Genomic DNA, 14,134 nt, shown 5'->3' with positions numbered 1-14,134 from the left:
AATATGTAAAAACACTAAACTGGAATGGTGTTCATGGGAGGACTATATGGAAGAAGCCACTGCTGTCCAAAAAACATTGCTGCACGTCTTAAGTTTGCAAAAGAACCCCTGGATGTTCCACAGTGCTTCTGGCAAAATATTCTGTGGCCAGATGAAACTAGAGTTGAGTTGTTTGGAAGGAACACACAACATTGTGTGGAGAAAGAGGCACAGGACATCAACATCAAAACATCCCAACTGTAAAGTATAGTGGAGGGAGCATGGTTTGGGGCTGCTTTGTTGCCTCAGGGCCCGGACAGCTTGCTATCATTGACGGAAAAATGAATTCCAAATATATAGAGACATTTTGCAGGAGAATGTAAAGCTATCAGTCTGCCAATTGAAGCGCAACAGGACAATGACCCAAAAGACAGAAGTAAATCAACAACAGAATGGCTTCAACAGAAGAAAATACACCTTCTGGAGTGGCCCAGTCAGAGTCCCAACTTTAACCCGATTTAAAATGCTGTGACATGAACCCGAGAGCGGTTCACACCAGACATCCTAAGAATATTGTTGAACTGAAAGTTTGGTAAAAATGTATGGTCCAAAATTCCTCCTGACCTTTTGAAGGTCTGATCCGCAACTACAGAAAACATTCGGTTGAGGTTATTGCTGCCAAAGGAGGGTTAACTTGTTATTAAATCCAAGGGTTCACCTACTTTTTCCACTCGACACTGAATGTTCACATGGTGTGTTCAATAAAGACATAAAAACGTATAATTGTTTGTTTTTAGTTTAAGCAGACTGTCTATTGTTGTGACTTAGATGAAGATCACATCAAATGTTATGACTAATTTATGCAGAAATGCAGGTAATTCCAAAGGGTTCACATACTTTTTCTTGCCACTGTTATATTCCCACACAAAATAATTTCTCCACTGTCTGTATATGCTCAGTTAACCTATATACTATTTGAGGATATATTTGGATGATACTAAATCCTTCACACCAATGTGTGTCGACCAGCACCTTTGGGGGGAAAGAAAAGAAAACAGACAGCTGCTCCATGCATCACTTAGTGATAATAAATAGCCACAATGAAAAGTTAGACATTCTTGGTTTTATTAAACTACAATATAACAATTCTAGGCATATATTTAATAAACTAAGAAGCATATTTAATTCACATTTAAATAAAACGGAGTAAAACAAAGAGAACAAACATGCCTGTCACAGAACATTGAGGTCAAAGAAAAATAGCACCACACAGGTCAGGTCCTTGGTAGCAGTAGTCTAGTCATACGTGCAAATCAGACACTATTTTCCCAGATAAAATACACTGCCTTCATGGTCCCTCGCAAAAGATGCGTTTAAGACTCACATTTTAAAGCAATTAACCCCTTCAAAAGTAGGACTGTTTATTGCCTTTTCCTTTATTTTGAAACATTTTAAAATAACACATTTGTAACAAACACCACCCATGTATCATTTGTAATTTCTTGAAATCTAAATGAATGAAAATAAAGTTAACATGATCGTTTCGTCCAATGACAGAGGGGATGAGAAAGGACATCAGGAAGAGTAGCTGTTGCTTTTGCAACAGATAATTGGGATCCTAACAACAAAAAAACAAAAAGGCAGTGGCAAATCGACACTAACATTCAGCTAGTTAAACCGTGCCCCCTTATCTTGAACAGCCACAGAGTACACACCATAATAGGCTACACAACTTTGGAAGGGGATTAAGGTCGGAAACTTGATTAAATGTGTAAATAAAATCTAATACAATATTACTCAAACAATACTTTGGTTTTGTAATGTACATGACAGTGGATCGTTCAAGGCTTTTACACTCCATTGAGGGATGCAGGTTTACCGACTAAGACTACTTCTCCATAGGCAAGCTAGTGTTCATGTTATGTGCATTACCAAGTCACCCAGAAAGCATGCTAACTTTCAACAGCACACACCCTAGAGGCCTAAAGCAGGGCTAGCCCTATTATACAGCTCAACCAACTGTTAATCATTTGAGAGTTTAGTAAGAGATATGAAAATAAAATATAAGTGAGTAGGCGATGGACCAATCACTCAAACAACCAGGTGGCATGGTCAAAAATAAGTGTGAGCCACTATCCCATTTGTGAACCGGTGACCTAGTTTTCCCAGTCATCTAGTGTGACCACAGCTGCAGCTTGCATTGGTTCGGCTCCTTTTTTTTGTTAACGATTGAATAACTTATCTTGAACTCATAACTTAAATAACGTGAAATTATTCCCCTTTTCTTTAGTGACCTACGAATAAAACTAACGCTCCCCTCTTCCCCCATATCCCCCCACCTCTGGATTTGCCCTGCCCAAAGGCAGAGGTTGTTGAAGTGATAAGGTGAAAATGCTTCCCGTCATATCCGAGTGTTGACATCCAGAGGTGCCGACTCGCTGTCATCAGTTACATTGACATGTGTTCAGGAAGCACATAGGAGATGTCATCCCATGGGTGGCGGTACAGGCCCTGTTTTAGCCTCTTCTGGTCCAGGTAATGACCTGGGATGGGAAGTAGAGAAAGTGATTATTGATTAACTAGAACTTATTTAACTACACATTATAAGTTAGTATTACTGTGATATAGTGAAGGGCGGGGGTGTATGTCTTATGATTAATGACTCATGGTGTAATCACTACAACATATAGGAACTTAAGTAATTTTGTTCACCTGACAAAGAACTCCTTACAATCAAATGCTGACCGCATTATCTTCCAAGAGAATTCTCTTCGATTATAGTCAGTTGCAACCTCCAACCTGAAAGAACTCTATGTAAACTAGAAACCATACATCGAGGCTGCATTTATTGTAACTGAGGATTTTAACAAAGCTAACGTGAGAACAAGACTCCCTAAATTCTATCAGCATATCGAATGAGTGACACGAGGTCGTAGCATTCTGGATCATTGCCACACTAACTTCTGCGATGCATACAAAGCCCTCCCCCGCCCTGCCTTTGGCAAATCTGACCACGACTCCATTTTTTAAAGATTCCCAGCCTATAGACAAACTAAAACAGGAAACGCCCCTGCTCAGGTCTATCCAATGCTGATCTGACTAATCGGATTCGACACTTCAAGATTGCTTCAATAACGTGTATATTAGGATATAGTCCAGATAGACTCAGACAATAACGCTGAATCGGTGAGCGAGTTTATTAGCAAGTGCATCGGAGATATCATACCCAACTGTGACTATTAAAACCTTTTCTAAACAGAAACCGTGGATTGATGGCACATTCGCGCAAAACTGAAAGAGAAGCACCTCTTTTAATCATGGCAAGGCGACTGGAAACATGAACGAATACAAACAATGCAGCTATTCCCTCAAACAAGCAAAGCGTCAGTATAGAGACAAAGTAGAGTTGCAATTCAAATGCTCAAACACGAAACGCATTTGGCAGGGTCTACAGTCAATCACATATTACAAAAAGAAAACGAGCCCAGTCGCAAACACCAACGTCTTGCTCCCAGACAAATTAAAAAACTTCTTTGCTCGATTTGAGGACAATACAGTGCCACTGTCACGGCCCACTACCAAAGCCTGTGGGCTCTCCTTCTCCGTGGCCAATGTGAGTAAAACATTTAAACTTGTTAACCCTCGCAAGGCTGCTGGCCCAGATGGCATCCCTGGCCGCGTCCTCAGAACATGCACAGACCATCTGACTGGTGATCATTTACGAACATATTCAATCTTTCCCTATCCCAGTCTCCGGTCCCCACATGCTTCAAAATTGCCACCATTGTTCCTGTTCCCAAGAAAGCTAAGGTAACTGAACTAAATGACTATTGCACAGTTGCACTTTGAGAGACTAGTCAAGGATCATATCACCTCCACCCTACCTGATACCCTAGACCCACTCCAATTTGCTTACAACCCCAATAGGTCCACAGATGATGCAATCACTATCGCACTGCACAATCCCGTCTGGACAAGAGGAATACCTATGTAAGAATGCTGTTCATTGACTACAACTCAGCATTTAATGCCATAGTAGCTTCCAAATGTCATTAAGCTTGAGACCCTGAGTCTCGACCCCGCCCTGTGCAGCTGGGTCCCGGACTTCCTGACGGGCTGCCCCCATATGTGGTGAAGGTAGGAAACAACATTCCACCCTGCTGCTCCTCAACACTGGGGCCGTCAGTGTTGGGCACTCAGCCGTCTCCTGTACTCCCTCCATAAGTGTGGCCATGCACGCTTCCAACTCAAATCATCAGTAGGCTTGATTACCAACCCCGATGAGACTGCCTACAGGGAGGTGGGGAGGGTCCTCCGAGTGTGGTGTCAGGAAAATAACCTCACTCAACGTCAACAAAACAAAGGAGATGATCGTGGACTTCACGAAACAGCAGAGAGAGCACCCACCCACACGGGACAGTAGTGGAAAATGTTAAGTTCCTCATCGTTTACCACAGACAAACTGAAATTGTCCACCCACACAGACAACGTGGTGAATGCGCAACAGTGCCTCTTCATCCTCATGAGGCTGAAGACATTTGTCTTGTCACCTAAAAACACAAACGTCTTCATCCTCATGAGGCTGAAGACATTTTGTCTTGTCACCTAAAAACACAAACTTTTACAGATGCACAATCGAAAGCATCCTGTCGGGTTGTATTACTGCCTGGTACGGCAACTATACGCAGGGCCCAGCTGTAAAAGAGACCTTGGTCTCAGTCTGTGTTCCTTGTTGAAATTAAGGTATAACTGCACTGCCCTCAACCGCAAGGCTCTCCAGAGGGTAGTGCGGTCTGCACAACAGATCACTGGGGGCAAACTACCTGCCCTCCAGGACACCGACAGCATCCGATGTCATAGGAAGGCCAAAAAGATCATCAAGGACAACAACCACCCGAGCCACTGCCTGTTCACCCGGCTACCATCCAGAAGGTCAGTACAGGTGCATCAAAGCTGGGACCGAGAGACTGAAAAACAGCTTCGATCTCAAGGCCATCAGACTGTTAAACAGCCATCACTAACATAGAGAGGCTGCAGCCAACAGACTAAAATCTCTGGCCACTAATATATGGACTTAAAAGGTATCACTAGCCACTTTATTAATGTTTACAAGGTAGTTGTTGTGAATGTTACATATTACTGCATTTCACTACACTCGCATTAATATCTGATAACCATGTGTATGTGACCAACAAAATTTGATTTGGTTGCCTTACCAAGCTACCTCAAGTTGAATGCACTGGCTCTAAGTCGCTTTGGATAAGAGCTTCTGCTAAATGACCAAAATGTAAACCTTTCCCTATGCACCACCATGCTGGACAGACCCATTAACCTCTCTGGGACCGTTCGGGACGTGAGTGTCCCACCTCTCAACAGCCAGTGAAACTGCAGGGCGCCAAATTCAAATTCCTCAAACATATTAGTAATTTACACCATTTTAAAGATACAATTCTCGTTAATCCAACCAGTGTCCGATTTCAAAAACGCTTTCGGCGAAAGCAGAACATACCATTATGTTAGGTTAGAGCCAGAGACCAAATCAAGCCAAACAGATACCCGCCATGTTGGAGTCAACAGATGTCAGAAATAGTATTAGAAATATTCACTTACCTTTGATGATCTTCATCAGAATGCATTCCCAGGAATCCCTGGTCCACAGTTAATGCTTGTTCTATTCGATAATGTCCATCATTTATGTCAAAATAGCTCCTTTTTTTGGCTCGTTCAGTACACAATCTAAACTCGCCAAGCACGTTCACTAGTTTCAGACAAAGTAAAAAACAAGTTCCGTTACAGTCCGTAGTAAATTGTCAAACGATGTTTAGAATCAATATTTAGGGTGTTAAAACCTCTTGGATCTACCCATCTCGGATCCGGGAGAATTGTCATCAACTGACACTAATTAGCATAACGCAACAGACAAATATTACTAGAAAATATTCATATTCATGAAATCACAAGTGAAATATATTGTTTCAAATATTTTTTATTAAACACACACAAGAATGGTGTATAGGTATACAATTCTTATCTAAACATAAAAGAGCATACAGGACCAACAAGACCCAGAGTTCTGGGTGAAAAACAAATAATTACAAAACAAGGACACGTAGAAGGGAAGATGTCCGTCCGTCCGTCCGTCCGCCCCCCCCCAACTGCTCGGGTGGCAGGGCCAGCACATGCTGCCCAAAGGTAGATTGAAATATTACAATTGAGAGTGCGTTAATAAGTACAAATTCACAGCGCCGACTCGTCCAGGTAGGAGAGGAAAGGCTGCCAGATTTGATCAAATGTTGATAATTTATTGTTCAGAATATATTTAATTCTTTCTAAGTGTACAGTGTTTACCAAATTATGGCTCAGTGAATTGGCAGAGGGCGCTTCCCTCCCTTTCCAAAACAACAAGATTAGTTTTTTTGCCGAAATGAGACCATACGAGATTAGTTGTTTTTGGGGGTTGGTTAATCCGTTTAGGGACTCAGATACTCCCAGGATTATCAGAAGCGGGTCTGGATCTATTGAAGTCTCCAAAACTTCAGAGAGGATCCCAAAAATTACACACCAATAACCATGCAAGCTAGAGTATAAGGCAAAGCAGTGGAGTAGTGTACCCTGCGCAGCCTGACATTTATCACATGTAGGGGATGTATCAGGAAATATCCTATGCAGTTTAGTTTTGGAATAGTGTGATCTGTGTAATACCTTGAATTGTATGAGACGATGTCTGGAATTAATGGAGCATGTGTGGATATACTCCAAGCTCTCTTCCCAGTCTGCCACAGAAATGTCAGTCCCTAGTTCTTCCTCCCATTTTGCCTTGATGGCATCTGTAGGTGTGCTAACAGATTGAAAAGTATCATATAGACGCGATATCAGTTTATCTGAGGTGGGGCATATTTTTATGCATCCGTCAAACATGGAAGGTTTAGCATTTCCAAATGTTGGGAGGTGTTTTCTAACGTAGTCTCTAATTTGTAGGTATCTGAATAATCTTCCCAGAAGTAATTTTTAAGTTTCACTCAGCAACTCAAAGGAAGCAAAGGTCCCATCTATGTATAAATCCCCTATGGTACTTATCCCCAGCTCTCCCCATCGCTCAAAGGTGTTATCAAGGTTAGAAGTGGCAAAGGAGGGATTCCTGGCGACAGGGAGCATGAATGACATTGGTCTAAGCTCAAAGTGGACTTTAATTTGCTTCCAGATTCGGACTGTGCTATGTACAATAGGATTGTTACAATAAAGTGACATCTCCAGATTGACAGGCGACAAAATCACAGCGCCAATAGAGAAGGGGTGACACTCCTCACGCTCCATAGTAAGCCAGCTAGATGCCGGAAGTGCTTCATTCAGCAGAAACGTAACAACGCGGAGGTTAGCGGCCCAGTAATAAAATATACAATTTGGGAGAGCCAATCCTCCTTCCATCTTGGATTTAGAGGTGGTTTTTTTTTACCTATCCTGTGTGTTTTATAATCCCAGATGAAAGGATTGATAATTGAGTCCAGTTGTTTATGAAAGGATTTACATATGAATACTGGGATGTTCTGATATAGGTAGAGCAGTTGTGGGAGGAAGACCATTTTAATGGCATTAATTCTTCCGAGCAGAGAAATTCTCCAAAATAGTATGTTTGCTTTGAGTTTTTGTATCAGAGAGGGGAAATTCTCTTTAAATAGTAAGGAGTATTGTTTGGGAACTACAATTCCTAGGTAGGTATATTTTTTTGAAGATAACTTAAATGGGAGATGTTCTAGCCAGGTGGTGTTTTGCGACCGTATGGGCATTAATTCACTCTTGTTCCAATTTATTCTGTATCCCGAGAAGGTACCAAACAAATTGATCACATCAAGAATAGCTGGGATACTAGCCTGGGGTTCTGTTACATAGAGGATGTCATCTGTGTATAGGGAAATCTTATTTAGAGTATCTTTAGTATTATAGTCGTATATTGCTGCATGAGATCAAATCATCTGAGCGAGCGGTTCGATAATTAGGGCGAAGAGCATAGGCGACAGCGCACAACCCTGCCTTGTTCCCCTGTTAAGGTTAAATTGGGGCGGCAATGATTGGTTAGTGAGTATTCTGGCACAGGGGTTCCTATATAAAAGCTGGATCCAATTTATGAACTCATCTCCAATATTACATACATTTCGACATTTTCTGTATGGTTAGTGAGAAAGTCCATATTGCAAATGTACCGTACCTTACTAGACGTCCGAAAACATTTGTTAAATTCGGGGACGGCGTCGGGCCGAGCGGCAGGGCCAGACCTACCGGGAAGTCATCAAATGAACTTTGTCGGACATTCGGTTTTCGTTTTATAAAATAATCAAATTTTGGTCATTTTTCCGCTATCCCGGAAAATCCCACAAGAGGGCATAAGCAATCATACTGCAATTTGACAAAACAGCACGAATCACGTCGGGCCTCATCTCGAAAACTGAAAATATTTCGAAGCCGAAACTTGGTGAGCATAGGTTTGGCATAATGGGCAGTTGGCCCCGAACAAGATGGCGTCTAGGCCTCAACGGTTTTTGAGTTATGGCCATTTTTCTGGGATTAAAGGTCCAAAATGAAAATAGAGAAATGATTTTTTCACGTCAAAGTCAAGGAGCCTCCAGTGTCAATAACAAAAAAATCAGCCATTTATCTATCGTCATTTAAGAGAAATCGTACAATGACAGATTTGTGATGTTCAAATATAGGTGTTTTTTCCCCAACAGTTACAGATCCAGTTGCAGGGTGTTCATACGAATATTTTTAAAGTGTGCTGCGGAGCTCTGCGAGATTTCTGTGATTTTCTGAAATAACACACACTCACTAAACCCTCCGTAAATAACTCAGTTCTTAACGTAAAGACTTAAAACTCAGGATTCTGTAAAGGCATACCCCAATGAGGATATGAGTTTATTTATAGCTTCCTGTGCCAACAGGAAGTGCCTTAAATGGTGTCATAGTGGCTGTATCCAAGGGTTAAAAAGGTCAGATCTTTTCAAAACTTCATATGTGTGATTAGGCAACCCCCTCCTGAACTGTAAAATCAGTCATTTCTCCCAACAGATGTCAAAGAAAAGCTCTCACACACAGCAAGGATGGAGTGACAAAGCGCGGTGTTTAAAGACACAGAGAGCAGGCAATGGCATAAACATAATCCCAAGGCCGTGCCGAGTTCAACGAGATATCCCGCTTGACCGTAGCTCGCTCGGTCTAAGCGCAGCGACCATGAGAAAAGTAGGCCCAAAATGAAGCCTGCACCACAACGTCATTTGATTTTGGGTGACAGCGGCGGAACCGTTAGGTTTAGAAGGACAATTCAAACACAGGAATGTTCCTAAGGTCCTCCCGATCTGTGCAAGCCTAACCTTGACCATGTGGCATTAACCCTTCACAGTTAAAAGGTGTTTACAGTTTGCATTGACTTCTCTCCCCACATTGCCTGCACGCCTAAATTCAACCTGGAGCCTATACGGGTTATGAATGCCTTATGAACCTGTCTTCGGTACCAGTCCATCAGGCCACTATAAGGTCTACCTGTGTAGGAAAACTAAATCACACACACACAGCTTGGAAGTAGGCACCCATTGGGGTGCGTAGAGACATACACTTCCTGCATTAGTTAACCTTGTTGGAACTTTTAAAGAACCGTCAGACCTAGAGTTCCGAAACTTTAGAATCCTGTTCTAGACCTCAGGTAGATAGTGCGTGGTGAGTTACGGCGCTCTAGAAGGTTCTCGGACCGAGAAACAGCCTCGTACATTTGCAATGACTTCAATTCATTTTGACCATTACAAAAATGTCGACATTTAGAAATGTCCCAGAGTAACAAGACTAGGTGCATTGTGACCGTCTCGGCCCATAGAGATAGAACCCAACGTCTCTGTCCGATAGCTCATTCAAGGACCCCGTAGCAAGTAATTGAAAAAAGTGGATTTTCAGCACCAATTAGGGTTTTACTCGGACACCAAATGACCTATCGAGCCGAAACTTGGGATTCGGGGTCGCCTCAGCTAGGCCTACACATAACACAAGAAATGGACCCGCAGCTAGAACGTAACTACGTGTTTTATGTTTTTTTTATGGTTTGAACCGAAGGCATTGTGAATTTTGGGCCAGCTCTGAAGTATGTGATACTTGGCTCCTAAACAAGTTGGGAAAAGTGGGTTTGGTGTCAGTTTGTATCAGTTTGGTGTCAGAATGATATCAAATTGACTGATGGACGGTGACTTGCTGGTGACTCTTGTCCATTTGCAATATGTTTAAACGGTGAGGTACCATCACCAAAAGTGACATTCTGAAATCAACCCTAACGAGCGATGGAGAGGTACCAGAATCACTGCCCAGCCATCCCGAGTTCATCGGGCCAGTCAATTTGGTATTCCTGCACGATTTTCAGTGACTTTGCAAAAGTGAGAAAACATTTGCAATATGTTTTAACAGTGAGGTACCATCACCAAAAGTGACATTCTGAAATCAACCCTAACGAGCGATGGAGAGGTACCAGAATCATTGACCAGCCATCCCGAGTTCATCGGGCCAGTCAATTTTGCATTCCTGCACGATTTTTATGGCATGACAAATTCGTGATGGTGAATGCCCAGTTAACCATATTGCAAATGCACAGTGACTTTGCAAGAGTGAGAAAACAATCAACAAATGGACATGATGAAATCAACACCACGAGTGATTGAAAGGAACAACAATCACTGCCCGGCCATCCCCATCATCAGGCCAGTCAATTTTGCATTTCTGCAGGATTTTTGAGCATGTCAAATTTCTTATGACATTTGGCCCCCACAAAACATATGCCTTATGCACAAGTAAAAAAAAAAAAAAAATTATGATAATAAAATATGACTAAAGTATGTTGATACAGTTCTTATACGTGTGTAATTGACACAAAATTCGAAAGAATTTCGAAAAATGGTCCAGAAAGCACTTTTTTAGGGGTGTGTGAAGTTTATGAAATTTTGCAATTTTTGACTTTTGACTTCCTATGAAATCATGTTCCAAATGGAGAAAACATATGCCTAATGCACAAGTAAAAAAAGAAAGAAATTATGATAATAAAATTGGACAAAAGTATATTCATACAGTTCTTACACATGTGTAATTGACAAAAAAAAGCGAAAGAATTTCGAAAAACGGTCCAGAAAGCACTTTTTTAAGGGATAATACGTTTTTGACAAAAAATTCATTTTTTCAAAATTTGGCTTTTGGATGTTGACTTGGGGTCCATTTCCTATATGAAAAACCACGGTGGAGCACACACACCACCTGTTGCATTTTTGAAGTGTTACAACTGGCATTTGCAAAACATTTTTGCATGAATCAATGCCAATTTGGGTGGTATTGTCCATCGTGTACATGGTTTGTACTATGCCAATGGTTTCCCATTCATTTTTGTCCATTTCAGGGGGGTATTCCCTTACATTTCTGTAGGACCTTGAATAGATAGGGCCACTCAACTTGGTCAAAGGCCTTTTCGGCATCAAGAGATATGACGGCAAGGTCCACGTTGGGTAACCTCTGAGAATACATAATATTGAAGAGGCGCCTGAGATTGAAGAATGAGTTTTTGTTAGGGATAAAGCCGGTCTGATCCGAATGGACCAATTTGCCAATTAAAGTGCTAAGCCTGTTAGCCAGAATTTTTGCTAAAATCTTTTGGTCTGTATTAAGGAGAGATATTGGTCTGTATGACCCTACCTCTTCTGGATCCTTACCCTTCTTATGTATAACTGTAATGAACGCTTCGTCCAAAGTAGAAGGGAGAGCTCCATCCTCATTGGCCTTAACCAACATTTTGTGCAGGTAGGGATTCAGCATGTTGCTGAATGTTTTATAGAATTCACCAGGGTATCCATCTGGGCCCGGGGTCTTGCCACTCTTTAGAGATTTAATTGAATTTCATCAAGAGATATTTCCTTATTCAGGAAGTTAGAATCTTCCTGGTTCAGGGCAGGAAGATTTACAGTCCTCCAAAATGTTTGCATAATTAAGGGGTAAGGATCCGCTTCAGATGTATATAGAGTCTCATAAAACTGCCAGAATCTGTCATCGATGTCTTTGGGGGAAGAGAGTAATTCCCCAGATGCAGATTTAACTTTGTGAATCATTCTGTCACTCACATTTTTTCGAAGTTGTCTGGCGAGTCATTTGTGTGGTTTGTCACCAAACTCAAAATATTTTTGCTTGGCATAGAGAAAAGATTTGGCAATTTTAGCTGAGAGAATCTGATTATATTCAAATTTTAAAGAGGTCATTTTTTTATGTTTCTCCATAGATGGGTGGCTAGCATTCTCCCTATCCAGTAAGTGAATTTGTCCCTCCAGTTCTTCCAGTTCTCTGTTTTTCCTACTCCTGGCAGCCTGAATGGAGATGATACAGCCTCTCAGATAAGCCTTCAGTGTTTCCCACAATAATGCTGGGGAGGTCTCTGTGTTGTCGTTGGTATCAACGAAAAATGTAATTTGGTCTTTAAGATAGTCACAGAATGTTGGTTCTGTGAGGAGCTGAGGATTCAACCTCCAGACCCTCTCGTTTGGTACAATGTCACCCAATCTCAGGGAGAAGGTGAGTGGACTGTGGTCCGAGATTATAATATCATTGATACCTCACATTACAGGTATAGGGGAGTAGTCTAGCATCCAACAAAAAGTAGTCAATTCGAGTGTAAACATTGTGAACATGAGAGTAAAAGGAGTATTCCCTACCAGTAGGGTTAGCGATCCTCCATATATCAAATAAGTTCACATTTTTTATGTAGGTATTCAAGAATTCGCTTGAATAGGAGGTAGGGGTTCCCCGGGTAGAGAATCTATCCAATTATTGGTCTAGTTAAGGTAGCCTTCTATGACCAGTTTAGTATGGGAGATATCTGGAATCAGGGCAAGGACTCTTTTGAAAAAAGAGGGGTTATCAATGTTTGGCCCATAGATATTTAATAGAGTTACTGAGGTAGAATGGATTTCTCCTATTACGATCACATACCGACCATCTTTATCCGCAAGGGTGGTTTTATGTAGAAAGGGAATTCCTTTCCGTACCAGAATCGCTGTGCCTCTTGTTTTGGCAGAGACGTTAGAGTGATACTTGCCCCACCCACCAACACTTAAGTCTGCTATGAGAGTTATTCTTCAGATGGGACTCTTGCAAAAATATAATATCAGACGAGAGTGCGTTCAACCTTGCCTCTCTTAATTGGTTGGTTTAAACCCTTGACATTCCAGGAAGTGAATGTAAGCCCTGCCCTCCTCTCGTTTGTAGTTCCTATGGTGGCCTGCGAATGTAACTTGATAAAAAGTTAAGAAAGCGCACCAAACCATCACGATCAGCATATGTAGCACCTACACCCGAGCAGTATCCAACCCACCCCTCACCCCTGCAAGCACCTTTACTTCCCACCCTGTTCCCCTAATTTCCCCAACACTTACCCCCCCATCAACCCACATTTATTAACGGGCATGCACAAACAGGAGAAAAAAAAGGAAAAATAAAAATAATAAACACATTGTCTGGCCGATGCCAAAAAAGCACGGCGCGACCTCGAACAAGAGGTAAAACAAAAATAAAATCCTAACTATACGTTCACCTCTCACTATCCTAGAACTTCTACTAACCTATGAACTGAAGAGGCTCCCGCGAATAAAGTGTTCAGTTGGCATCTAATAAACCTAAACAGAATAAGTTGCAACTTAAACATATTGCGCATTTAAGCGTCATCCTGGGTCAATCCCAGAGATAAGCAAGATATAGCCTCAAGATTGTATTGCTAAGCACTGCCGGTCAAAACATAAACCATCCGCAACCGACACAGTCAGCCGTACCTTTACATACTGTGGGTCAGGAGATCGGAACAAGGATTTGCTAAATTTAAACGTTCCCCCAATTTAAAAAAAATGTTTAATAAAAAAAAAAAAATTAAATAAAAATATATATACACACACACCACATATGCACACACACACATACATACATACATACATAACTACATACCTACCCACATAAAAAAATCATATATAAAAATATATATTTAAAGAATATGTATATACATCCATATGCACATACAAACATTCATACCCCAGAATAACAATCTACACTGATTTAAAATATACACATACATAATACTAAAATACTAAGAGAAAATAGTAATAAA

At 41.3% G+C, this 14,134-nt stretch overlaps 1 protein-coding gene across 5 annotated transcripts in view; it reads right to left on the bottom strand.

Moving 5' to 3' along the window:
• Positions 1–1,080: 1,080 nt before the first annotated feature.
• LOC135524027 (ATP-citrate synthase) overlaps positions 1,081–14,134 on the bottom strand; it is a 147,111-nt gene continuing 134,057 nt past the window's right edge. For all 5 annotated transcript variants that reach the window (XM_064951153.1, XM_064951151.1, XM_064951148.1 and 2 more), the window contains one exon: positions 1,081–2,522. In XM_064951153.1, coding sequence (XP_064807225.1) covers positions 2,428–2,522 — 95 coding nt within the window. In that variant the 3' untranslated portion in view covers positions 1,081–2,427. The remainder of the gene's footprint in view (positions 2,523–14,134) is intronic.

The sequence above is a fragment of the Oncorhynchus masou genome, chromosome 31, assembly GCF_036934945.1.
Source record: "Oncorhynchus masou masou isolate Uvic2021 chromosome 31, UVic_Omas_1.1, whole genome shotgun sequence".
NCBI lineage: Eukaryota > Metazoa > Chordata > Actinopteri > Salmoniformes > Salmonidae > Oncorhynchus > Oncorhynchus masou.
Note: the sequence above shows the minus strand (reverse complement) of the source record. Positions and strands in the feature narration are given on the sequence as shown.